Below are 27,663 nucleotides of genomic sequence, written 5' to 3' on the forward strand. Positions count from 1 at the left end.
GCAGAAAGACAGAGAGACAGAGAGACAGAGAGACAGAGAGACAGAGAGACAGAGGGGCAGAGAGGCAGAGAGACAGAGAGACAGAGAGGCAGAGAGGCAGAAAGACAGAGAGACAGAGAGACAGAGAGACAGAGAGACAGAGAGACAGAGACAGAGAGACAGAGAGACAGAGAGACAGAGAGACAGAGAGACAGAGAGACAGAAAGACAGAGAGACAGAGAGACAGAGAGGCAGAGAGGCAGAAAGACAGAGAGACAGAGAGACAGAGAGGCAGAAAGACAGAGAGACAGAGAGACAGAAAGACAGAGAGACAGAGAGACAGAGAGGCAGAAAGACAGAGAGACAGAGAGACAGAGAGACAGAGAGGCAGAGAGACAGAGAGGCAGAAAGACAGAGAGACAGAGAGAGAAAGACAGAGAGACAGAGAAACAGAGGCAGAAAGACAGAGAGACAGAGACAGAGAGCAGAGAGACAGAGAGAAAGACAGAGAGAGCAGAGAGACAGAGAAACAGAGGGGCAGAGAGACAGAGAGGCAGAGAGACAGAGAGACAGAGAGACAGAGAGGCAGAGAGACAGAGAGGCAGAGAGACAGAGAGGCAGAGAGACAGAGAGGCAGAGAGAGAGAGGCAGAGTGGTAAAGTGCACCTTTCAACAACAGCTGCTAAAAGATTCATGTTCCGATTCCGACAAAAGACTATCAGGATGTATCCTATCCCATAAATCTCTCTTTAGAAACATATCCTTGTATTATTGATGGAGATAAAATGTAAATAAATGGCCAACCAAACCAGGGCAATGATAGAGAGAGGCTGTGTGGTTCCGTGTCCCAAATCACACTCTATTTCCTACATAGTTGTACATAGTTGTAGTAGTGAACAATACAGGGTTTGGGACACTATCTGCCATTTGAAACACTGTCTGAGTATATGGGTAAGCTTTACTACGAGTGTCTTGTCTTCTATCGCTTTGTTGACCCATGTCTTCAGACTGTGTACATACGATAGAGGAAGACCCATGTCTTCAGACTGTGTACATACGATAGAGGAAGACCCATATCTTCAGACTGTGTACATACGATAGAGGAAGACCCATATCTTCAGACTGTGTACATACGATGGAGGAAGACCCATATCTTCAGACTGTGTACATACGATAGAGGAAGCCTCAACCAACAGTGTTAGGAATAGACAGGATAGTAGATATCGAACAGATACCTGTACATGTGGCCTATAAGGTGCCTTGTAGACCCATGTCTTCAGACTGTGTACATACGATAGAGGAAGCCTCAACCAACAGTGTTAGGAATAGACAGGACAGTAGATATCGAACAGATACCTGTACACGTGGCCTATAAGGTGCCTTGTGATACGACACTATGCTATGTGAAGTAGGGAGAGTTGAACATCGTTCAACCCCTTCCTAAAATAATGGACTGTATCTGGAATCTGGCTGCACTTCTCTGATTTACCACCAGGGGGTAGATGTTGTTGTTGTTGTTGTTGTTGATGATGATGATGATCTGGAATCTGGCTGCACTTCTCTGATTTACCACCAGGGGGTGGGTAGATGTTGTTGTTGTTGTTGTTGATGATGATGATGATCTGGAATCTGGCTGCACTTCTCTGATTTACCACCAGGGGGTAGAACAATCAGAACTGTGGTCAGGCATATGGAATGGAATATAGAATACTCCTCAACACTCCGCTGGTTTTTGGAGGATTCTAGAATCCTGTGTAGGGTAGATGTTGTTGTTGTTGTTGTTGTTGTTGATGATGATGATCTGGAATTTGATAAGGGGGCGATGGGGGATATGTTGTGGGAGATTACAGAGAGATAACTCCAATAGCTTGTTATGAGCGACACTGAGCCAGAAACAGCAGGGAACTGGAAATGGTGAGCATATAGACAGTCACAAGCAGACTGCTCGCTCACTGTGGTGGTGGGAAATACACACAGCACTGTTCTCACAGTGGGACTGATTGGAATATTCAGAGAAGACCAGGGAATAATCAATATGGTAGGATATGTGGCTAGGGTGTACCTCAGTATCCATCATTTGGATAGGACACAATAGGAATTTACTAATTTGTCAAATCTCCTGTGAATCCCCCCCCCCCCCACCCCCTCCCTCCATTCCACCCCCACTTCTCTCTCACCTGCAGTCCAGCTTCTCCAGTTCAAAGTGGGGGTTGAAGTTGAGGACGACACGTTGGGAAGGTTCTGGGGCGGTGACGACCCAACGACAGTTCTGGTGTGGGGGGTACTCCAGAGGGTACCCTGGGGTGGTGATGTACCCGGCGCCACTGGCGTCTACTTGTCCGCCACACGATTTGCTGCCTTCAGGACAGAGGACACAGAGGCATCAGTTAGGACGGGAATTAGATCTGGGTTTTTTTTAATGAGGTGTAACGACAGTATTGGAAAAGGAGAAGGTTGGACGTGAATTAGATCTGGGTTGTTTTTAATGAGGTGTAACGACAGTATTGGAAAAGGAGAAGGTTGGACGTCAGTATTGGAAAAGGAGAAGGTTGGACGTGAATTAGATCTGGGTTGTTTTTAATGAGGTGTAACGACAGTATTGGAAAAGGAGAAGGTTGGACGGGAATTAGATCTGGGTTTTTAATGAGGTGTAACGACAGTATTGGAAAAGGAGAAGGTTGGACGTGAATTAGATCTGGGTTTTTTTTTAATGAGGTGTAACGACAGTATTGGAAAAGGAGAAGGTTGGACGTGAATTAGATCTGGGTTTTTTTTTTATGAGGTGTAATGACAGTATTGGAAAAGGAGAAGGTTGGACGTGAATTAGATCTGGGTTTTTTTTTTATGAGGTGTAACGACAGTATTGGAAAAGGAGACGGTTGGACGTGAATTAGATCTGGGTTTTTTTTTATGAGGTGTAACGACAGTATTGGAAAAGGAGACGGTTGGACGTGAATTAGATCTGGGTTTTTTTTTATGAGGTGTAACGACAGTATTGGAAAAGGAGACGGTTGGACGTGAATTAGATCTGGGGTTTTTTTTTTATGAGGTGTAACGACAGTATTGGAAAAGGAGAAGGTTGGACGTGAATTAGATCTGTTTTTTGGGAATGTGATGAAAGAAATAAAAGCTGAAATAAATAATTCTCTCTACTATTATTCTGACATTTCACATTCTTAAAATAAAGTGGTGATCCTAACTGACCTAAAACAGGTAAACATCAGGACACTGCTGATATCACCGTAGTTACAGCAGTGTGGAAAGGTAAACATCAGGACACTGCTGATAGCCTCCATTCTGACCCAGAACAGACACTCACACGCTTTAAGATTGTTATTCTCCTCTCTGTCTGTGTCTCGCTTTTCACCACAAACACTGTCTTAGAATGGCAGGGAGGAGGACTCTAAAGTCGACTGTAGACAATTAGACAAACCAACTGGTTTATTATACAGCCGTAGAGAGGAGAGGAGGGGAGAGGAGAGAGGAGAGGAGAGGAGAGGAGAGGAGAGGAGAGGAGAGAGGGAGAGGAGAGGAGAGGAGAGGAGAGGAGAGGAGAGGAGAGGAGAGGAGAGGGAGAGGAGAGGAGAGGAGAGGAGAGGAGAGGAGAGGAGAGGAGAGGAGAGGAGAGTATTTCATATGTACAACCTATGTTTACTGTAGCAGAGTGAGGCTCATTGTAACAGAATCCGTTTTGACCTATAAATAGAGTTGTTACTGTCAACCTGCTCCCTCCTTCCAGCAGACAGTCAGACACACCAACACACAGTCAGACACACCAACACACAGACAGACACACCAACACACAGACAGACACACCAACACACAGACAGACACACCAACCCACAGTCAGACACACCAACACACAGTCAGACACACCAACACACAGACAGACACACCAACACACAGACAGACACACCAACACACAGACAGACACACCAACACACAGCCAGACAGACAGACACACCAACACACAGTCAGACACACCAACACACAGACAGACACACCAACACACAGACAGACACACCAACCCACAGTCAGACACACCAACACACAGTCAGACACACCAACACACAGACAGACACACCAACACACAGACAGACACACCAACACACAGACAGACACACCAACACACAGACAGACACACCAACACACAGACAGACACACCAACACACAGACAGACACACCAACACACAGACAGACACACCAACACACAGACAGACACACCAACACACAGACAGACAGACACAACACACAGACAGACACACCAACACACAGTCAGACACACCAACACACAGACAGACACACCAACACACAGTCAGACACACCAACGCACAGTCAGACACACCAACACACAGACAGACACACCAACACACAGTCAGACACACCAACACACAGACAGACACACCAACACACAGACAGACACACCAACACACAGACAGACACACCAACACACAGACAGACACACCAACACACAGTCAGACACACCAACACACAGACAGACACACTAACACACAGACAGACACACCAACACACAGTCAGACACACCAACACACAGACAGACACACCAACACACAGTCAGACACACCAACACACAGACAGACATACCAACACACAGACAGACACACCAACACACAGACAGACACACCAACACACAGACAGACACACCAACACACAGACAGACACACCAACACACAGACAGACACACCAACACACAGACAGACACACCAACACACAGTCAGACACACCAACACACAGTCAGACACACCAACACACAGACAGACACACCAACACACAGACAGACACACCAACACACAGACAGACACCGGTCCAACACACAGACAGACACCGGTCCTATACACACCAACACACAGACAGACACCGGTCCTATACACACCAACACACAGACAGACCCCAGTCCTATACACACCAACACACAGACAGACACCGGTCCAACACACAGACACCGGTCCAACACACACACAGACACCGGTCCAACACACAGACAGACACCGGTCCAACACACAGTCAGACACACCAACACACAGACAGACACACCAACACACAGACAGACACACCAACACACAGACAGACACACCAACACACAGACAGACACACCAACACACAGACAGACACACCAACACACAGACAGACACACCAACACACAGACAGACACACCAACACACAGACAGACACACCAACACACAGACAGACACACCAACACACAGACAGACACACCAACACACAGACAGACACACCAACACACAGACAGACACACCAACACACAGTCAGACACACCAACACACAGACAGACACACCAACACACAGACAGACACACCAACACACAGCCAGACACACCAACACACAGACAGACACACCAACACACAGTCAGACACACCAACACACAGACAGACACACCAACACACAGACAGACACACCAACCCACAGTCAGACACACCAACACACAGTCAGACACACCAACACACAGACAGACACACCAACACACAGACAGACACACCAACACACAGACAGACACACCAACACACAGACAGACACACCAACACACAGACAGACACACCAACACACAGACAGACACACCAACACACAGACAGACACACCAACACACAGACAGACACACCAACACACAGTCAGACACACCAACACACAGACAGACACACCAACACACAGTCAGACACACCAACACACAGTCAGACACACCAACACACAGACAGACACACCAACACACAGTCAGACACACCAACACACAGACAGACACACCAACACACAGACAGACACACCAACACACAGACAGACACACCAACACACAGACAGACACACCAACACACAGTCAGACACACCAACACACAGACAGACACACCAACACACAGACAGACACACCAACACACAGTCAGACACACCAACACACAGACAGACACACCAACACACAGTCAGACACACCAACACACAGACAGACATACCAACACACAGACAGACACACCAACACACAGACAGACACACCAACACACAGACAGACACACCAACACACAGACAGACACACCAACACACAGACAGACACACCAACACACAGACAGACACACCAACACACAGTCAGACACACCAACACACAGTCAGACACACCAACACACAGACAGACACACCAACACACAGACAGACACACCAACACACAGACAGACACCGGTCCTATACACACAACAGACAGACACCGGTCCTATACACACCAACACACAGACAGACCCCAGTCCTATACACACCAACACACAGACAGACACCGGTCCAACACACAGACACCGGTCCAACACACAGACAGACACCGGTCCAACACACAGACAGACACACCAACACACAGTCAGACACACCAACACACAGACAGACACACCAACACACAGACAGACACACCAACACACAGACAGACACACCAACACACAGACAGACACACCAACACACAGACAGACACACCAACACACAGTCAGACACACCAACACACAGACAGACACACCAACACACAGACAGACACACCAACACACAGACAGACACACCAACACACAGACAGACACACCAACACACAGACAGACACACCAACACACAGACAGACACACCAACACACAGACAGACACACCAACACACAGACAGACACACCAACACACAGACAGACACACCAACACACAGACAGACACACCAACACACAGTCAGACACACCAACACACAGACAAACACACCAACACACAGACAGACACACCAACACACAGCCAGACACACCAACACACAGACAGACCCACCAACACACAGACAGACCCACCAACACACAGACAGACACACCAACACACAGACAGACACACCAACACACAGCCAGACACACCAACACACAGACAGACCCACCAACACACAGACAGACCCACCAACACACAGACAGACCCACCAACACACAGACAGACACACCAACACACAGACAGACACACCAACACACAGACAGACCCACCAACACACAGACAGACACACCAACACACAGACATACACACCAACACACAGACAGACCCCGGTCCTATACACACCAACACACAGACAGACACCGGTCCTATACACACCAACACACAGACAGACACCGGTCCTATACACACCAACACACAGACAGACCCCAGTCCTATACACACCAACACACAGACAGACACCGGTCCTATACACACCAACACACAGACAGACACCGGTCCTATACACACCAACACACAGACAGACACCGGTCCTATACACACCAACACACAGACAGACACCGGTCCTATACACACCAACACACAGACAGACCCCAGTCCTATACACACCAACACACAGACAGACACCGGTCCTATACACACCAACACACAGACAGACACCGGTCCTATACACACCAACACACAGACAGACACCGGTCCTATACACACCAACACACAGACAGACCCCAGTCCTATACACACCAACACACAGACAGACACCGGTCCAACACACAGACAGACACCGGTCCAACACACAGACAGACACCGGTCCAACACACAGACAGACACCGGTCCAACACACAGACAGACCCCGGTCCTATACACACCAACACACAGACAGACACCGGTCCAACACACAGACAGACACCGGTCCAACACACAGACAGACACCGGTCCAACACACAGACAGACCCCGGTCCTATACACACCAACACACAGACAGACACCAGTCCAACACACAGACAGACACCGGTCCAACACACAGACAGACACCGGTCCAACACACAGACAGACACCAGTCCTGTAGTCGGTGTCTCTGTGGTAGTGTCCCAGCAGGAGCTTCTGGGACAGCCTTCAGAGGAAGAGACACATTTGATTGACATTTTGGGGTCTGTGTGTGTGGCCCACACGCACACACGCAAACACACTGTGGCTGGCTTCTACCATGTCTCAGACCAGGTCTACAGTACGTCACCGTTGCTCTATGCCAGCCAACTACACTCTCCTCTCCTTTCAGGATTAATAAACATTGTGGTCCATTTCCCTTCATTCTCCATCACCATTACATCTCCTGTATACCAGACACACTAGAACACTAGAATATTAGAACACTAGAATCCAGTACTGTAGAAGCATAGAAGAGAACACTAGAACATTAGAATACTGGAACACTAGAATATTAGAACACTAGAATCCAGTACTGTAGAACCTTAGAAGAGAACACTATAACACTCGCACACTAGAACCCAGTACTGTAGAATCTTATAACCATAGAAGAGAACACTAGAACATTAGAATACTGGAACACTACAACTTAGTACTGTACAACCATAGAATCATAGAACAGAACACTAGAATACTGGAACACTAGAACCCAGTACTGTAGAACCTTGGAACCAACGAAGAGAACACTAGAACACTAGAATCTAGTACTGTAGAACCGCAGAACTATAGAAGAGAACAGTAGAACACTGGTTTGGTATCGGTCAAACACAGTCTGTATGCCCACTGCGGTGACTTGTCCTTGTCCTTTTCAATGTGACAAATATTGAAAAGGAAGAATAAGAACCAGACACTTCAACTGTAATAGACTTTCAAGTGATGACATTTCCACAGCTACTATATCTTTAGGAGTATGGCCTCTTCTCTGTTGCTCTCAGATACCCACGTAGCTTATTCAATACCAAATATAGACCCACAGTACACCAACAAACACACACACACACACACACACACACACACACACACACACACACACACACACACACACACACACACACACACACACACACACACACACACACACACACACACACACACACACACACACACACACACACACACACACACACACACACACACACACAACGGCCTGTACACAAGCACACACTGCAGGTACATTAATCAATCACAATGACTATTTCTGATTTCTTCCATAAGAGGAAAACAATGAAAGCTTTCATCTTTGATCCCATCCTCCAGCTCTATCCCATCCTCCAACTCCCTCCTCTCCTCCAGCTCTATCCCATCCTCCAACTCCCTCCTCTCCTCCAGCTCTATCCCATCCTCCAACTCCCTCCTCTCCTCCAGCTCTATCCCATCCTCCAACTCCCTCCTCTCCTCCAGCTCTATCCCATCCTCCAACTCCCTCCTCTCCTCCAACTCTATCCCATCCTCCAACTCCCTCCCATCCTCCAACTCCATCCCATCCTCCAACTCCATCCCATCCTCCAGCTCCATCCCATCCTCCAGCTCCATCCCATCCTCCAGCTCCATCCCATCCTCCAACTCCCTCCCATCCTCCAACTCCATCCCATCCTCCAACTCCCTCCCATCCTCCAACTCCATCCCATCCTCCAACTCCATCCCATCCTCCAACTCCATCCCATCCTCCAGCTCCATCCCATCCTCCAGCTCTATCCCATCCTCCAGCTCTATCCCATCCTCCAGCTCTATCCCATCCTCCAGCTCCGTCCCATCCTCCAACTCCCTCCCATCCTCCCATCCTCACATCCTCCAGCTCCATCCCATCCTCCCATCCTCCAGCTCCATCCCTCCCATCCTCCAGCTCCCTCCCATCCTCCAACTCCCTCCCATCCTCCAACTTCCTCACATGCTCCAGCTCCCTCCCATCCTCCAACTCCCTCCCATCCTCCAACTTCCTCACATCCTCCAGCTCCCTCCCATCCTCCAACTCCCTCCATGCTCCAGCTCCCTCCCATCCACCAACTCCCTCCCATCCTCCAACTCCCTTCCATCCTCCAGCTCCGTCCCATCCTCCAACTCCCTCCCATCCTCCAACTCCCTCCCATCCTCCAACTCCCTCCCATCCTCCAACTCCCTCCCATCCTCCAGCTCCCTCCCATCCTCCAACTCCCTCCCATCCTCCAACTCCCTCCCATCCTCCAACTCCCTCCCATCCTCCAACTCCCTCCCATCCTCCAACTCCCTCCCATCCTCCAACTTCCTCACATGCTCCAGCTCCCTCCCATCCTCCAACTCCCTCCCATCCTCCAACTCCCTCCCATCCTCCAACTCCCTCCCATCCTCCAACTCCCTCCCATCCTCCAACTCCCTCCCATGCTCCAACTCCCTCCCATCCTCCAACTCCCTTCCATCCTCCAGCTCCGTCCCATCCTCCAGTTCCATCCCATCCAGAACTACTTTTGACCAGAGCAAATAGGGACTGTTGGGAATGATCCTCGAGAGGTGCCTATACTCCTGCATGCATGATTATTATGGGTACTGTGATATACAGGCATGCCACAGTGGTTAAGCAGTGTGGAGATGTAGGGAGAGGAGAGAGGAGGAGAGGAGAGGAGAGGAGGGAGGAGGAGAGGAGAGGAGGGAGAGGAGAGGAGAGGAGAGGGAGCATGGGAAAGGAGGAGAGGAGGAGGGAGGAAGAGGAGAACATGGGAGAGGAGAAGAGGATGGGAAAGGAGGAGGGGACAGGAGAGGAGGAAAGATGAGAGAGGGGAGCATGGGAGAGGAGAAGAGCATGGGAAAGGAGGAGGGGACAGGAGAGGAGATGAGATGCTACATTGTGCACAACTATTGAGCAGAGCCCTATGGGCCATTTGGGCATTTGTGTGTGTGTGTGTGTGTGTGTGTGTGTGTGTGTGTGTGTGTGTGTGTGTGTGTGTGTGTGTGTGTGTGTGTGTGTGTGTGTGTGTGTGTGTGTGTGTGTGTGTGTGTGTGTGTGTGTGTGTGTGTGTGTGTGTGTGTGTGTGTGTGTGTGTGTGTGCGTGTGTGTGTGTGTGTGTGCGTGTCTTACTGGCTGTAGCTGATCTCAGCACCAGACTGTCAAAGTGAGGATGCCTCATTTCTGCCAAGAATCTGGCTGCTGAACAGAGCAGCTGAGAGGTGGCTTCATGATTTATAGTCTTTGTTGCTCCAGGAGTTTATCCATCTTCTCACTCTGCCACATGCTTCCCATGCCATCTCACACACATTCACACAGTGTGTGTGTGTGTGCGTGTGCGTGTGCGTGTGTGTGTTATCATCAAGCCTTCTGCTATTTATTCTTCTGCCTCAATCTAACCTCAGATAAGACCGAACACTAGAGAACAACCATCATATACCCAGTTAGATTAATCACAAGATACCCAGTTAGATTATTCACAAGATACCCAGTTAGATTATTCACAAGAGAGACAGGGAGCCTGGTGTGGAGAGAGACAGACAGGGAGCCTGGTGAGGAGAGAGACAAACAGGGAGACTGGTGAGGAGAGAGACAGGCAGGGAGGGAGACAGACAGGGACCCTGGTGAGGAGAGAGACAGACAGGGAGAGAGGAGAGAGACAGACAGGGAGCCTGGTGAGGAGAGAGACACACAGGAGCCTGGTGAGGAGAGAGACAGACAGGGAGCCTGGTGAGGAGAGAGACAGACAGGAGCCTGGTGAGGAGAGAGACAGACAGGGAGCCTGGTGAGGAGAGAGACAGACAGGAGCCTGGTGAGGAGAGAGACAGACAGGAGCCTGGTGAGGAGAGAGACAGACAGGTAGAGAGAGACAGATAGGGAGCCTGGTGAGGAGAGAGACAGACAGGGAGAGAGGAGAGAGACATACAGGAGCCTGGTGAGGAGAGAGACAGACAGGTAGAGAGAGACAGATAGGGAGCCTGGTGAGGAGAGAGACAGACAGGTAGAGAGAGACAGATAGGGAGCCTGGTGAGGAGAGAGACAGACAGGGAGGGAGCCAGACAGGGAGCCTGGTGAGGAGAGAGACACACAGGAGCCTGGTGAGGAGAGAGACAGACAGGAGCCTGGTGAGGAGAGAGACAGACAAGGAGCCTGGTGAGGAGAGAGACAGACAGGGAGCCTGGTGAGGAGAGAGACAGACAGGGAGGGAGACAGACAGGGAGCCTGGTGAGGAGAGAGACACACAGGAGCCTGGTGAGGAGAGAGACAGACAGGGAGCCTGGTGAGGAGAGAGACAGACAGGGAGCCTGGTGAGGAGAGAGAGACAGGAAGAGAGAGACAGACAGGGAGCCTGGTGAGGAGAGAGACAGACAGGAGCCTGGTGAGGAGAGAGACAGACAGGGAGGGAGACAGACAGGGAGCCTGGTGAGGAGAGAGAGACAGGAAGGGAGAGACAGACAGGGAGCCTGGTGAGGAGAGAGACAGACAGGGAGGGAGGAGAGAGACAGACAGGAGCCTGGTGAGGAGAGAGACAGACAAGGAGCCTGGTGAGGAGAGAGACAGACAGGGAGCCTGGTGAGGAGAGAGACAGACGGGAGACTGGTGAGGAGAGAGACAGACAGGGAGAGAGAAAGACAGGAGACTGGTGAGGAGAGAGACAGATAGGGAGCCTGGTGAGGAGAGAGACAGACAGGGAGAGAGGAGAGAGACATACAGGAGCCTGGTGAGGAGAGAGACAGACAGGTAGAGAGAGACAGATAGGGAGCCTGGTGAGGAGAGAGACAGACAGGTAGAGAGAGACAGATAGGGAGCCTGGTGAGGAGAGAGACAGACAGGTAGAGAGAGACAGAGAGGGAGCCTGGTGAGGAGTGAGACAGACAGGGAGGGAGCCAGACAGGGAGCCTGGTGAGGAGAGAGACACACAGGAGCCTGGTGAGGAGAGAGACAGACAGGAGCCTGGTGAGGAGAGAGACAGACAAGGAGCCTGGCGAGGAGAGAGACAGACAGGGAGCCTGGTGAGGAGAGAGACAGACAGGGAGGGAGCCAGACAGGGAGCCTGGTGAGGAGAGAGACACACAGGAGCCTGGTGAGGAGAGAGACAGACAGGGAGCCTGGTGAGGAGAGAGACAGACAGGGAGCCTGGTGAGGAGAGAGACAGACAGGAGCCTGGTGAGGAGAGAGAGACAGGAGCCTGGTGAGGAGAGAGACAGACAGGAGCCTGGTGAGGAGAGAGAGACAGGAGCCTGGTGAGGAGAGAGAGACAGGAGCCTGGTGAGGAGAGAGAGACAGGAGCCTGGTGAGGAGAGAGACAGACAGACAGGGAGCCTGGTGAGGAGAGAGAGACAGGAGCCTGGTGAGGAGAGAGAGACAGGAGCCTGGTGAGGAGAGAGAGACAGGAGCCTGGTGAGGAGAGAGAGACAGGAGCCTGGTGAGGAGAGAGACAGACAGGGAGGCACTACAAACCCCTTTCATCCTCCCTCCTCTCCCACCCATCAGGCACTACAAACCCCTTTCATCCTCCCTCCTCTCCCACCCATCAGGCACTACAAACCCCTTTCATCCTCCCTCCTCTCCCACCCATCAGGCACTACAAACCCCTTTCATCCTCCCTCCTCTCCCACCCATCAGGCACTACACACCCCTTTCATCCTCCCTCCTCTCCCACCCATCAGGCACTACACACCCCTTTCATCCTCCTCTCCCACCCATCAGGCACTACAAACCCCTTTCATCCTCCCTCCTCTCCCACCCATCAGGCACTACACACCCCTTTCATCCTCCCTCCTCCCACCCATCAGGCACTACAAACCCCTTTCATCCTCCCTCCTCTCCCACCCATCAGGCACTACAAACCCCTTTCATCCTCCCTCCTCTCCCACCCATCAGGCACTACACACCCCTTTCATCCTCCTCTCCCACCCATCAGGCACTACAAACCCCTTTCATCCTCCCTCCTCTCCCACCCATCAGGCACTACACACCCCTTTCATCCTCCTCTCCCACCCATCAGGCACTACAAACCCCTTTCATCCTCCCTCCTCTCCCACCCATCAGGCACTACAAACCCCTTTCATCCTCCCTCCTCTCCCACCCATCAGGCACTACAAACCCCTTTCATCCTCCCTCCTCTCCCACCCATCAGGCACTACACACCCCTTTCATCCTCCCTCCTCCCCACCCATCAGGCACTACAAACATCCTTTCACCCTTTCTCCTCCCTCCTCTCCCACCCATCAGGCACTACACACCCCTTTCATCCTCCCTCCTCTCCCACCCATCAGGCACTACAAACCCCTTTCATCCTCCCTCCTCTCCCACCCATCAGGCACTACAAACCCCTTTCATCCTCCCTCCTCTCCCACCCATCAGGCACTACAAACCCCCTTTCCTCCTCCCCCCTCCTCTCCCACCCATCAGGCACTACACACCCCTTTCATCCTCCCCCTCTCCCACCCCCATCAGGCACTACAAACCCCTTTCATCCTCCCTCCTCTCCCACCCATCAGGCACTACAAACCCCTTTCATCCTCCTCTCCCACCCATCAGGCACTACAAACCCCTTTCATCCTCCCTCCCACCCATCAGGCACTCCCACCCATCAGGCACTACAAACCCCTTTCATCCTCCCTCCTCCCCACCCATCAGGCACTACACCCCTTTCATCCTCCCTCCTCTCCCACCCATCAGGCACTACAAACCCCTTTCATCCTCCTCCTCCCCACCCATCAGGCACTACAAACCCCTTTCATCCTCCCTCCCTCTCCCACCCATTTCATCCTCCCCCTTTCCCTCTCCCACCCATCAGGCACTACAAACCCCTTTCATCCTCCCTCCTCTCCCACCCATCAGGCACTACAAACCCCTTTCATCCTCCCTCCTCTCCCACCCATCAGGCACTACAAACCCCTTTCCCTCCTCCTCCCACCCATCAGGCACTACAAACCCCTTTCATCCTCCCTCATCTCTCCCACCCATCAGGCACTACAAACCCCTTTCATCCTCCCTCTCCCCCCTCCTCTCCCACCCATCAGGCACTACAAACCCCTTTCATCCTCCCCCTCCCTCTCCCACCCATCAGGCACTACAAACCCCTTTCATCCTCCCTCCTCTCCCACCCATCAGGCACTACAAACCCCTTTCATCCTCCCTCCTCTCCCACCCATCAGGCACTACACACCCCTTTCATCCTCCCCCTTTCATCCTCCCTCCCACCCATCAGGCACTACAAACCCCTTTCATCCTCCCTCCTCTCCCACCCATCAGGCACTACAAACCCCTTTCATCCTCCCTCCTCCTCTCCCACCCATCAGGCACTACAAACCCCTTTCATCCTCCCTCCTCTCCCACCCATCAGGCACTACAAACCCCTTTCATCCTCCCCCTTCATCCTCCCTCCTCTCCCACCCATCAGGCACTACAAACCCCTTTCATCCTCCTCCTCCCCACCCATCAGGCACTACACACCCCTTTCATCCTCCCCCTCCTCTCCCACCCATCAGGCACTACACACCCCTTTCATCCTCCCTCCTCTCCCACCCATCAGGCACTACACACCCCTTTCATCCTCCCTCCTCTCCCACCCATCAGGCACTACAAACCCCTTTCATCCTCCCTCCTCTCCCCCACCCATCAGGCACTACAACCCCTTTCATCCTCCCTCCTCAGGCACTACCCCCTTTCATCCTCCCTCCTCTCCCATCAGGCACTTTCATCACCCATCAGGCACCCCCTTTCCTCCTCCTCTCCCACCCATCAGGCACTACACACCCCTTTCATCCTCCCTCCTCTCCCACCCATCAGGCACTACAAACCCCTTTCATCCTCCCTCCTCTCCCACCCATCAGGCACTACAAACAAACCCCTTTCATCCTCCCTCCTCTCCCACCCATCAGGCACTACACACCCCTTTCATCCTCCCTCCTCCCCACCCATCAGGCACTACAAACCCATCCTTTCATCCTCCCCCTTTCCTCTCCCACCCATCAGGCACTACACACCCCTTTCATCCTCCCTCCTCTCCCACCCATCAGGCACTACAAACCCCTTTCATCCTCCCTCCTCTCCCACCCATCAGGCACTACAAACCCCTTTCTCCCATCCTCAAACCCCTCCCTCCTCCCACCCATCAGGCACTACAAACCCCTTTCATCCTCCCTCCTCTCCCACCCATCAGGCACTACAAACCCCTTTCATCCTCCCTCCCACCCATCCCCCTTTCTCCCTCCTCTCCCACCCATCAGGCACTACAAACCCCTTTCATCCTCCCTCCTCCTCTCCCACCCATCAGGCACTACACACCCCTTTCATCCTCCTCCTCTCCCCACCCATCAGGCACTACAAACCCCTTTCATCCTCCCTCCTCTCCCACCCATCAGGCACTACAAACCCCCCTTTCATCCTCCCTCCTCTCCCACCCATCAGGCACTACAAACCCCTTTCATCCTCCCTCCTTTCATCCTCCCCTTTCATCTCTCCCTCCCCCATCAGGCACTACAAACCCCTTTCATCCTCCCTCCTCTCCCACCCATCAGGCACTACAAACCCCTTTCATCCTCCCTCCTCTCCCACCCATCAGGCACCTTTCCCTCCCTCCTCTCCCACCCATCAGGCACTACAAACCCCTTTCATCCTCCCCCTCCTCCTCCCACCCATCAGGCACTACAAACCCCTTTCATCCTCCCTCCTCTCCCACCCATCAGGCACTACAAACCCCTTTCATCCTCCCTCCTCCCTCCTCCCACCCATCAGGCACTACAAACCCCTTTCATCCTCCCATCCTCCTCTCCCCACCCATCAGGCACTACAAACCCCTTTCATCCTCCCTCCTCTCCCACCCATCAGGCACTACAAACCCCTTTCATCCTCCCTCCTCTCCCACCCATCAGGCACTACAAACCCCTTTCATCCTCCCCCATCCTCCCCTTTCATCACCCCCATCAGGCACTACAAACCCCTTTCATCCTCCCTCCTCTCCCACCCATCAGGCACTACAAAACCTTTCATCCTCCTCCTCTCCCACCCATCAGGCACTACAAACCCCTTTCATCCTCCCTTTCCTCTCCCACCCATCAGGCACTACAAACCCCTTTCATCCTCCCTCCTCTCCCACCCATCAGGCACTACAAACCCCTTTCATCCTCCCCCCTTTCATCCTCCCTCCCTCCCATCAGGCACTACAAACCCCTTTCATCCTCCCCCTTTCATCCTCCTCTCTCCCACCCATCAGGCACTACAAACCCCTTTCATCCTCCCTCCTCTCCCACCCATCAGGCACTACAAACCCCTTTCATCCTCCCCTCCCCTCCTCTCCCCACCCATCAGGCACTACAAACCCCTTTCATCCTCCCTCCTCTCCCACCCATCAGGCACTACAAACCCCTTTCATCCTCCCTCCTCTCCCACCCATCAGGCACTACAAACCCCTTTCATCCTCCCTCCTCCCACCCATCAGGCACTACAAACCTCCTTTCATCCTCCCCCTTTCATCCTCCCCCCCATCAGGCACTACAAACCCCTTTCATCCTCCCTCCTCTCCCACCCATCAGGCACTCCTCCCTCCTCTCCACCCAAACCCCTTTCATCCTCCCCTCCTCAGGCACCCCCTTTCACCCATCAGGCACTACAAACCCCTTTCATCCTCCCTCCTCTCCCACCCATCAGGCACTACAAACCCCTTTCATCCTCCTCCTCTCCCACCCATCAGGCACTACAAACCCCTTTCATCCTCCCTCTCCCCACCCATCAGGCACTACAAACCCCTTTCATCCTCCCTCCTCTCCCACCCATCAGGCACTACAAACCCCTTTCATCCTCCTCCTCTCCCACCCATCAGGCACTACAAACCCCTTTCATCCTCCCTCCTCCCCCTTTCACCCATCAGGCACTACAAACCCCTTTCATCCTCCCTCCTCTCCCACCCATCAGGCACTACAAACCCCTTTCATCCTCCCTCCTCTCCCACCCATCAGGCACTACAACCCCCCTTTTTCATCCTCCCTCCTCTCCCACCCATCAGGCACTACAAACCCCCTTTCATCCTCCCTCCTCTCCCACCCATCAGGCACTACACACCCCTTCTCCTCTCCCTCCTCTCCCACCATCATCCTCCCTCTCCCCACCAGGCATCAGGCCCTTTCATCCTCCCTCCTCTCCCACCCATCAGGCACCCAAACCCCTTTCATCCTCCCTCCTCTCCCACCCATCAGGCACTACAAACCCCTTTCATCCTCCCTCCTCTCCCACCCATCAGGCACTACAAACCCCTTTCATCCTCCCTCCTCTCCCACCCATCAGGCACTACAAACCCCTTTCATCCTCCCTCCTCTCCCACCCATCAGGCACTACAACCCCCATCCTCCTCCTCTCCCACCCATCAGGCACTACAAACCCCTTTCATCCTCCCTCCTCTCCCACCCATCAGGCACTACAAACCCCTTTCATCCTCCCTCCTCTCCCACCCATCAGGCACTACAAACCCCTTTCATCCTCCTCCTCTCCCACCCATCAGGCACTACAAACCCCTTTCATCCTCCCTCCTCTCCCACCCATCAGGCACTACAAACCCCTTTCATCCTCCCTCCTCTCCCACCCATCAGGCACTACAACCCCTTTCATCCTCCCTCCTCTCCCACCCATCAGGCACTACAAACCCCTTTCATCCTCCTCCTCTCCCACCCATCAGGCACTACAAACCCCTTTCATCCTCCTCCTCCCACCCATCAGGCACTACAAACCCCTTTCATTTCATCCTCCCTCCCTCTCCCACCCATCAGGCACTACAAACCCCTTTCATCCTCCCTCCTCCCATCCCACCCATCAGGCACTACAAACCCCTTTCATCCTCCTCTCCCACCCATCAGGCACCCCCCTTTCACCCCTCCTCTCCCATCAGGCACTACAAACCCCTTTCATCCTCCCTCCTCTCCCACCCATCAGGCACTACAAACCCCTTTCATCCTCCCTCCTCTCCCACCCATCAGGCACTACAAACCCTTTCATCCTCCCTCCTCTCCCACCCATCAGGCACTACAAACCCCTTTCATCCTCCCTCCTCCCATCCCTACCCATCAGGCACTACAAACCCCTTTCATCCTCCTCTCCCACCCATCAGGCACTACAAACCCCTTTCATCCCCTCCCCCATCCTCTCCCACCCATCAGGCACTACAAACCCCATTTCCCTCCTCTCCCACCCATCATCCTTTCATCCTCCTCTTCCCACCCATCAGGCACTACAAACCCCTTTCATCCTCCCTCCTCTCCCACCCATCACAAACTACCCCTTTCATCCTCCCTCCTCTCCCACCATCAGGCACTACAAACCCCATTTCATCCTCCCTCCTCCTCCCACCCATCAGGCACTACAAACCCCCTTTCATCCTCCCTCCTCTCCCCACCCATCAGGCACTACACACCCCTTTCATCCTCCCTCCTCTCCCACCCATCAGGCACTACAAACCCCTTTCATCCTCCCTCCTCTCCCACCCATCAGGCACTACAAACCCCTTTCATCCTCCCTTTCCTCTCCCACCCATCAGGCACTACAAACCCCTTTCATCCTCCCTCCTCTCCCACCCATCAGGCACTACAAACCCCTTTCATCCTCCCTCCTCTCCCACCCATCAGCCACTACAAACCCCTTTCATCCTCCCTCCTCTCCCACCCACCATCCGTTTTCCAAGCCTCCTGCGATCAGAAATAGTGATGTTGTCCCTTCAGCAGCAGAAACTAATACTGTTTCCTGTCCACCGTTGTCTGCAAGCTAACTTCCTGCAGGTTTGTGGTTTGTTCATTCTGTACATGATCACATCACAACATGCCCCTCCATAAATAAGAGTAAATGGTGATAAGCACACACACATCAGCATGCACACACACACACACACACACACACACACACACACACACACACACACACACACACACACACACACACACACACACACACACACACACACACACACAAGCGTGCACACACACACATAGGCGTGCACACACACACATAGGCGTGCACACACACAGTCTAAACAAGAGTAAACGCTGCTAAGCAGCCAAGTGGGAATGAAAATACAGAATCAAATACATTATTTATCCTCTTACTCTCGCTATGGTACGTTCTGACTCCCCCCATCCTGATAACTCTATGGTATGTTCTGACTCCCCCATCCTGGTAACTCTATGGTATGTTCTGACTCCCCCATCCTGGTAACTCTATGGTATGTTCTGACTCCCCCATCCTGGTAACTCTATGGTATGTTCTGACTCCCCCATCCTGGTAACTCTATGGTATGTTCTGACTCCCCCATCCTGGTAACTCTATGGTATGTTCTGACTCTCATCCTGGTAACTCTATCCTCCCCATCCTGGTAACTCTATGGTATGTTCTGACTCCCCCATCCTGGTAACTCTATGGTATGTTCTGACTCCCCCATCCTGGTAACTCTATGGTATGTTCTGACTCCCCCATCCTGGTAACTCTATGGTATGTTCTGACTCCCCCATCCTGGTAACTCTATGGTATGTTCTGACTCCCCCATCCTGGTAACTCTATGGTATGTTCTGACTCCCATCCTGGTAACTCTATGGTATGTTCTGACTCTCATCCTGGTAACTCTATGGTATGTTCTGACTCCCATCCTGGTAACTCTATGGTATGTTCTGACTCTCATCCTGGTAACTCTATGGTATGTTCTGACTCTCATCCTGGTAACTCTATGGTATGTTCTGACTCTCATCCTGGTAACTCTATGGTATGTTCTGACTCTCATCCTGGTAACTCTATGGTATGTTCTGACTCTCCCATCCTGGCAACTCTATGGTATGTTCTGACTCCCCTATCCTGGTAACTCTATGGTATGTTCTGACTCTCATCCTGGTAACTCTATGGTATGTTCTGACTCCCCATCCTGGTAACTCTATGGTATGTTCTGACTCTCATCCTGGTAACTCTATGGTATGTTCTGACTCTCATCCTGGTAACTCTATGGTATGTTTTGACTCTCATCCTGGTAACTCTATGGTATGTTCTGACTCTCATCCTGGTAACTCTATGGTATGTTCTGACTCTCATCCTGGTAACTCTATGGTATGTTCTGACTCCCCCATCCTGGTAACTCTATGGTATGTTTTGACTCTCATCCTGGTAACTCTATGGTATGTTCTGACTCTCATCCTGGTAACTCTATGGTATGTTCTGACTCTCATCCTGGTAACTCTATGGTATGTTCTGACTCTCTCATCCTGGTAACTCTATGGTATGTTCTGACTCTCATCCTGGTAACTCTATGGTATGTTCTGACTCTCATCCTGGTAACTCTATGGTATGTTCTGACTCTCATCCTGGTAACTCTATGGTATGTTCTGACTCTCATCCTGGTAACTCTATGGTATGTTCTGACTCTCATCCTGGTAACTCTATGGTATGTTCTGACTCTCATCCTGGTAACTCTATGGTATGTTCTGACTCTCCCATCCTGGTAACTCTATGGTATGTTCTGACTCCCATCCTGGTAACTCTATGGTATGTTCTGACTCTCATCCTGGTAACTCTATGGTATGTTCTGACTCCCCCATCCTGGTAACTCTATGGTATGTTCTGACTCCCCCATCCTGGTAACTCTATGGTATGTTCTGACTCTCATCCTGGTAACTCTATGGTATGTTCTGACTCCCTCATCCTGGTAACTCTATGGTATGTTCTGACTCCCCCATCCTGGTAACTCTATGGTATGTTCTGACTCCCCCATCCTGGTAACTCTATGGTATGTTCTGACTCCCCCATCCTGGTAACTCTATGGTATGTTCTGACTCTCATCCTGGTAACTCTATGGTATGTTCTGACTCCCCCATCCTGGTAACTCTATGGTATGTTCTGACTCTCTCATCCTGGTAACTCTATGGTATGTTCTGACTCTAATCCTGGTAACTCTATGGTATGTTCTGAGTCTCATCCTGGTAACTCTATGGTATGTTCTGACTCTCCCATCCTGGTAACTCTATGGTATGTTCTGACTGCCATCCTGGTAACTCTATGGTATGTTCTGACTCCCCCATCCTGGTAACTCTATGGTATGTTCTGACTCCCCCATCCTGGTAACTGTATGGTATGTTCTGACTCCCCCATCCTGGTAACTCTATGGTATGTTCTGACTCTCATCCTGGTAACTCTATGGTATGTTCTGACTCTCCTATCCTGGTAACTCTATGGTATGTTCTGACTGCCATCCTGGTAACTCTATGGTATGTTCTGACTCCCCATCCTGGTAACTCTATGGTATGTTCTGACTCCCCATCCTGGTACTGTATGGTATGTTCTGACTCCCATCCTGGTAACTCTATGGTATGTTCTGACTCTCATCCTGGCAACTCTATGGTATGTTCTGACTCCCATCCTGGTAACTCTATGGTATGTTCTGACTCCCCATCCTGGTAACTCTATGGTATGTTCTGACTCTCATCCTGGTAACTCTATGGTATGTTCTGACTCCCCATCCTGGTAACTCTATGGTATGTTCTGACTCTCATCCTGGTAACTCTATGGTATGTTCTGACTCTCATCCTGGTAACTCTATGGTATGTTCTGACTCTCTCATCCTGGTAACTCTATGGTATGTTCTGACTCTCATCCTGGTAACTCTATGGTATGTTCTGACTCTCTCATCCTGGTAACTCTATGGTATGTTCTGACTCTCATCCTGGTAACTCTATGGTATGTTCTGACTCTCTCATCCTGGTAACTCTATGGTATGTTCTGACTCTCATCCTGGTAACTCTATGGTATGTTCTGACTCTCATCCTGGTAACTCTATGGTATGTTCTGACTCTCATCCTGGTAACTCTATGGTATGTTCTGACTCTCATCCTGGTAACTCTATGGTATGTTCTGACTCTCATCCTGGTAACTCTATGGTATGTTCTGACTCTCATCCTGGTAACTCTATGGTATGTTCTGACTCTCATCCTGGTAACTCTATGGTATGTTCTGACTCTCATCCTGGTAACTCTATGGTATGTTCTGACTCTCATCCTGGTAACTCTATGGTATGTTCTGACTCTCATCCTGGTAACTCTATGGTATGTTCTGACTCTCATCCTGGTAACTCTATGGTATGTTCTGACTCTCATCCTGGTAACTCTATGGTATGTTCTGACTCCCCTATCCTGGTAACTCTATGGTATGTTCTGACTCCCTATCCTGGTAACTCTATGGTATGTTCTGACTCTCATCCTGGTAACTCTATGGTATGTTCTGACTCCCATCCTGGTAACTCTATGGTATGTTCTGACTCCCCATCCTGGTAACTCTATGGTATGTTCTGACTCTCATCCTGGTAACTCTATGGTATGTTCTGACTCCCCTATCCTGGTAACTCTATGGTATGTTCTGACTCTCATCCTGGTAACTCTATGGTATGTTCTGACTCCCCCATCGTGGTAACTGTATGGTATGTTCTGACTCCCCCATCCTGGTAACTCTATGGTATGTTCTGACTCTCATCCTGGTAACTCTATGGTATGTTCTGACTCTCTCATCCTGGTAACTCTATGGTATGTTCTGACTCTCTCATCCTGGTAACTCTATGGTATGTTCTGACTCTCATCCTGGTAACTCTATGGTATGTTCTGACTCTCATCCTGGTAACTCTATGGTATGTTCTGACTCTCCCATCCTGGTAACTCTATGGTATGTTCTGACTCCATCCTGGTAACTCTATGGTATGTTCTGACTCCCCATCCTGGTAACTCTATGGTATGTTCTGACTCCCATCCTGGTAACTCTATGGTATGTTCTGACTCCCCATCCTGGTAACTCTATGGTATGTTCTGACTCTCATCCTGGTAACTCTATGGTATGTTCTGACTCTCCCATCCTGGTAACTCTATGGTATGTTCTGACTCTCATCCTGGTAACTCTATGGTATGTTCTGACTCTCCCCTGGTAATCCTGGTAACTCTATGGTATGTTCTGACTCCCCATCCTGGTAACTCTATGGTATGTTCTGACTCCCTATCCTGGTAACTCTATGGTATGTTCTGACTCTCATCCTGGTAACTCTATGGTATGTTCTGACTCTCTCATCCTGGTAACTCTATGGTATGTTCTGACTCTCATCCTGGTAACTCTATGGTATGTTCTGACTCTCATCCTGGTAACTCTATGGTATGTTCTGACTCTCATCCTGGTAACTCTATGGTATGTTCTGACTCTCATCCTGGTAACTCTATGGTATGTTCTGACTCCCATCCTGGTAACTCTATGGTATGTTCTGACTCTCATCCTGGTAACTCTATGGTATGTTCTGACTCTCATCCTGGTAACTCTATGGTATGTTCTGACTCCCCCATCCTGGTAACTCTATGGTATGTTCTGACTCTCATCCTGGTAACTCTATGGTATGTTCTGACTCTCATCCTGGTAACTCTATGGTATGTTCTGACTCTCATCCTGGTAACTCTATGGTATGTTCTGACTCTCATCCTGGTAACTCTATGGTATGTTCTGACTCTCATCCTGGTAACTCTATGGTATGTTCTGACTCCCCCATCCTGGTAACTCTATGGTATGTTCTGACTCTCATCCTGGTAACTCTATGGTATGTTCTGACTCTCATCCTGGTAACTCTATGGTATGTTCTGACTCTCATCCTGGTAACTCTATGGTATGTTCTGACTCTCTCATCCTGGTAACTCTATGGTATGTTCTGACTCTCATCCTGGTAACTCTATGGTATGTTCTGACTCTCATCCTGGTAACTCTATGGTATGTTCTGACTCTCATCCTGGTAACTCTATGGTATGTTCTGACTCTCATCCTGGTAACTCTATGGTATGTTCTGACTCTCATCCTGGTAACTCTATGGTATGTTCTGACTCTCATCCTGGTAACTCTATGGTATGTTCTGACTCTCCCATCCTGGTAACTCTATGGTATGTTCTGACTCTCATCCTGGTAACTCTATGGTATGTTCTGACTCTCATCCTGGTAACTCTATGGTATGTTCTGACTCCCATCCTGGTAACTCTATGGTATGTTCTGACTCCCCATCCTGGTAACTCTATGGTATGTTCTGACTCCCCATCCTGGTAACTCTATGGTATGTTCTGACTCCCATCCTGGTAACTCTATGGTATGTTCTGACTCCCCATCCTGGTAACTGTATGGTATGTTCTGACTCCCCATCCTGGTAACTCTATGGTATGTTCTGACTCTCATCCTGGTAACTCTATGGTATGTTCTGACTCTCCCATCCTGGTAACTCTATGGTATGTTCTGACTCCCCATCCTGGTAACTGTATGGTATGTTCTGACTCCCCCATCCTGGTAACTGGTATGTTCCCATCCTGGTAACTCTATGGTATGTTCTGACTCTCATCCTGGTAACTCTATGGTATGTTCTGACTCCCCCATCCTGGTAACTCTATGGTATGTTCTGACTCTCATCCTGGTAACTCTATGGTATGTTCTGACTCTCATCCTGGTAACTCTATGGTATGTTCTGACTCTCATCCTGGTAACTCTATGGTATGTTCTGACTCCCCTATCCTGGTAACTCTATGGTATGTTCTGACTCTCTCATCCTGGTAACTCTATGGTATGTTCTGACTCTCATCCTGGTAACTCTATGGTATGTTCTGACTCTCATCCTGTTAACTCTATGGTATGTTCTGACTCTCATCCAGGTAACTCTATGGTATGTTCTGACTCTCATCCTGGTAACTTTATGGTATGTTCTGACTCCCATCCTGGTAACTCTATGGTATGTTCTGACTCTCATCCTGGTAACTCTATGGTATGTTCTGACTCCCCCATCCTGGTAACTCTATGGTATGTTTTGACTCTCATCCTGGTAACTCTATGGTATGTTCTGACTCTCATCCTGGTAACTCTATGGTATGTTCTGACTCTCATCCTGGTAACTCTATGGTATGTTCTGACTGTCTCTCATCCTGGTAACTATGGTATGTTCTGACTCTCATCCTGGTAACTCTATGGTATGTTCTGACTCTCATCCTGGTAACTCTATGGTATGTTCTGACTCTCATCCTGGTAACTCTATGGTATGTTCTGACTCTCATCCTGGTAACTCTATGGTATGTTCTGACTCTCATCCTGGTAACTCTATGGTATGTTCTGACTCCCCATCCTGGTAACTCTATGGTATGTTCTGACTCTCCCATCCTGGTAACTCTATGGTATGTTCTGACTCCCATCCTGGTAACTCTATGGTATGTTCTGACTCTCTCATCCTGGTAACTCTATGGTATGTTCTGACTCCCATCCTGGTAACTATATGGTATGTTCTGACTCTATCCTGGTAACTCTATGGTATGTTCTGACTCTCCTGGTAACTCATCCTGGTAACTCTATGGTATGTTCTGACTCTCATCCTGGTAACTCTATGGTATGTTCTGACTCCTCATCCTGGTAACTCTATGGTATGTTCTGACTCTCATCCAGGTAACTCTATGGTATGTTCTGACTCTCATCCTGGTAACTTTATGGTATGTTCTGACTCTCCATCCTGGTAACTCTATGGTATGTTCTGACTCTCATCCTGGTAACTCTATGGTATGTTCTGACTCTCCCATCCTGGCAACTCTATGGTATGTTCTGACTCCCCTATCCTGGTAACTCTATGGTATGTTCTGACTCTCATCCTGGTAACTCTATGGTATGTTCTGACTCTCATCCTGGTAACTCTATGGTATGTTCTGACTCTCTCATCCTGGTAACTCTATGGTATGTTCTGACTCTCATCCTGGTAACTCTATGGTATGTTCTGACTCTCATCCTGGTAACTCTATGGTATGTTCTGACTCTCATCCTGGTAACTCTATGGTATGTTCTGACTCTCATCCTGGCAACTCTATGGTATGTTCTAACTCTCATCCTGGTAACTCTATGGTATGTTTTGACTCTCATCCTGGTAACTCTATGGTATGTTCTGACTCTCATCCTGGTAACTCTATGGTATGTTCTGACTCTCATCCTGGTAACTCTATGGTATGTTCTGACTCTCATCCTGGTAACTATGGTATGTTCTGACTCTCATCCTGGTAACTCTATGGTATGTTCTGACTCTCATCCTGGTAACTCTATGGTATGTTCTGACTCTCATCCTGGTAACTCTATGGTATGTTCTGACTCTCATCCTGGTAACTCTATGGTATGTTCTGACTCTCATCCTGGTAACTCTATGGTATGTTCTGACTCCCATCCTGGTAACTCTATGGTATGTTCTGACTCTCATCCTGGTAACTCTATGGTATGTTCTGACTCTCATCCTGGTAACTTTATGGTATGTTCTGACTCCCATCCTGGTAACTCTATGGTATGTTCTGACTCTCATCCTGGTAACTCTATGGTATGTTCTGACTCTCATCCTGGTAACTCTATGGTATGTTCTGACTCTCATCCTGGTAACTCTATGGTATGTTCTGACTCTCATCCTGGTAACTCTATGGTATGTTCTGACTCTCATCCTGGTAACTCTATGGTATGTTCTGACTCTCTCATCCTGATAACTCTATGGTATGTTCTGACTCTCTCATCCTGGTAACTCTATGGTATGTTGTGACTCTCATCCTGGTATCTCTATGGTATGTTTGTACCACACCCCCTCATCACAGTCTGTCTGTAACACACAACCAACCACATCCCCCCATCACAGTCTGTCTGTAACACACAACCAACCACATCCCCTCATCACAGTCTGTCTGTAACACACAACCAACCACATCCCCTAATCACAGTCTGTCTGTAACACACAACCAACCACATCCCCTCATCACAGTCTGTCTGTAACACACAACCAACCACATCCCCTCATCACAGTCTGTCTGTAACACACAACCAACCACATCCCCTCATCACAGTCTGTCTGTAACACACAACCAACCACATCCCCTCATCACAGTCTGTCTGTAACACACAACCAACCACATCCCCTCATCACAGTCTGTCTGTAACACACAACCAACCACATCCCCTCATCACAGTCTGTCTGTAACACACAACCAACCACATCCCTCATCACAGTCTGTCTGTAACACACAACCAACCATC

At 50.2% G+C, this 27,663-nt stretch overlaps 1 protein-coding gene across 1 annotated transcript in view; it reads right to left on the bottom strand.

Annotated features, from left to right (window-relative positions):
* The window catches only part of LOC127914921 (neuropilin-2-like), a 403,275-nt gene that overhangs the window by 308,952 nt on the left and 66,660 nt on the right, over positions 1–27,663 (bottom strand). The window contains exon 2 of the mRNA XM_052492709.1: positions 2,157–2,337. Within this exon, the coding sequence (XP_052348669.1) occupies positions 2,157–2,337 (181 nt within the window). The remainder of the gene's footprint in view (positions 1–2,156; positions 2,338–27,663) is intronic.

The sequence above is a fragment of the Oncorhynchus keta genome, chromosome 34 (assembly GCF_023373465.1).
Source record: "Oncorhynchus keta strain PuntledgeMale-10-30-2019 chromosome 34, Oket_V2, whole genome shotgun sequence".
In the NCBI taxonomy this organism is placed as follows: Eukaryota; Metazoa; Chordata; class Actinopteri; order Salmoniformes; family Salmonidae; genus Oncorhynchus; species Oncorhynchus keta.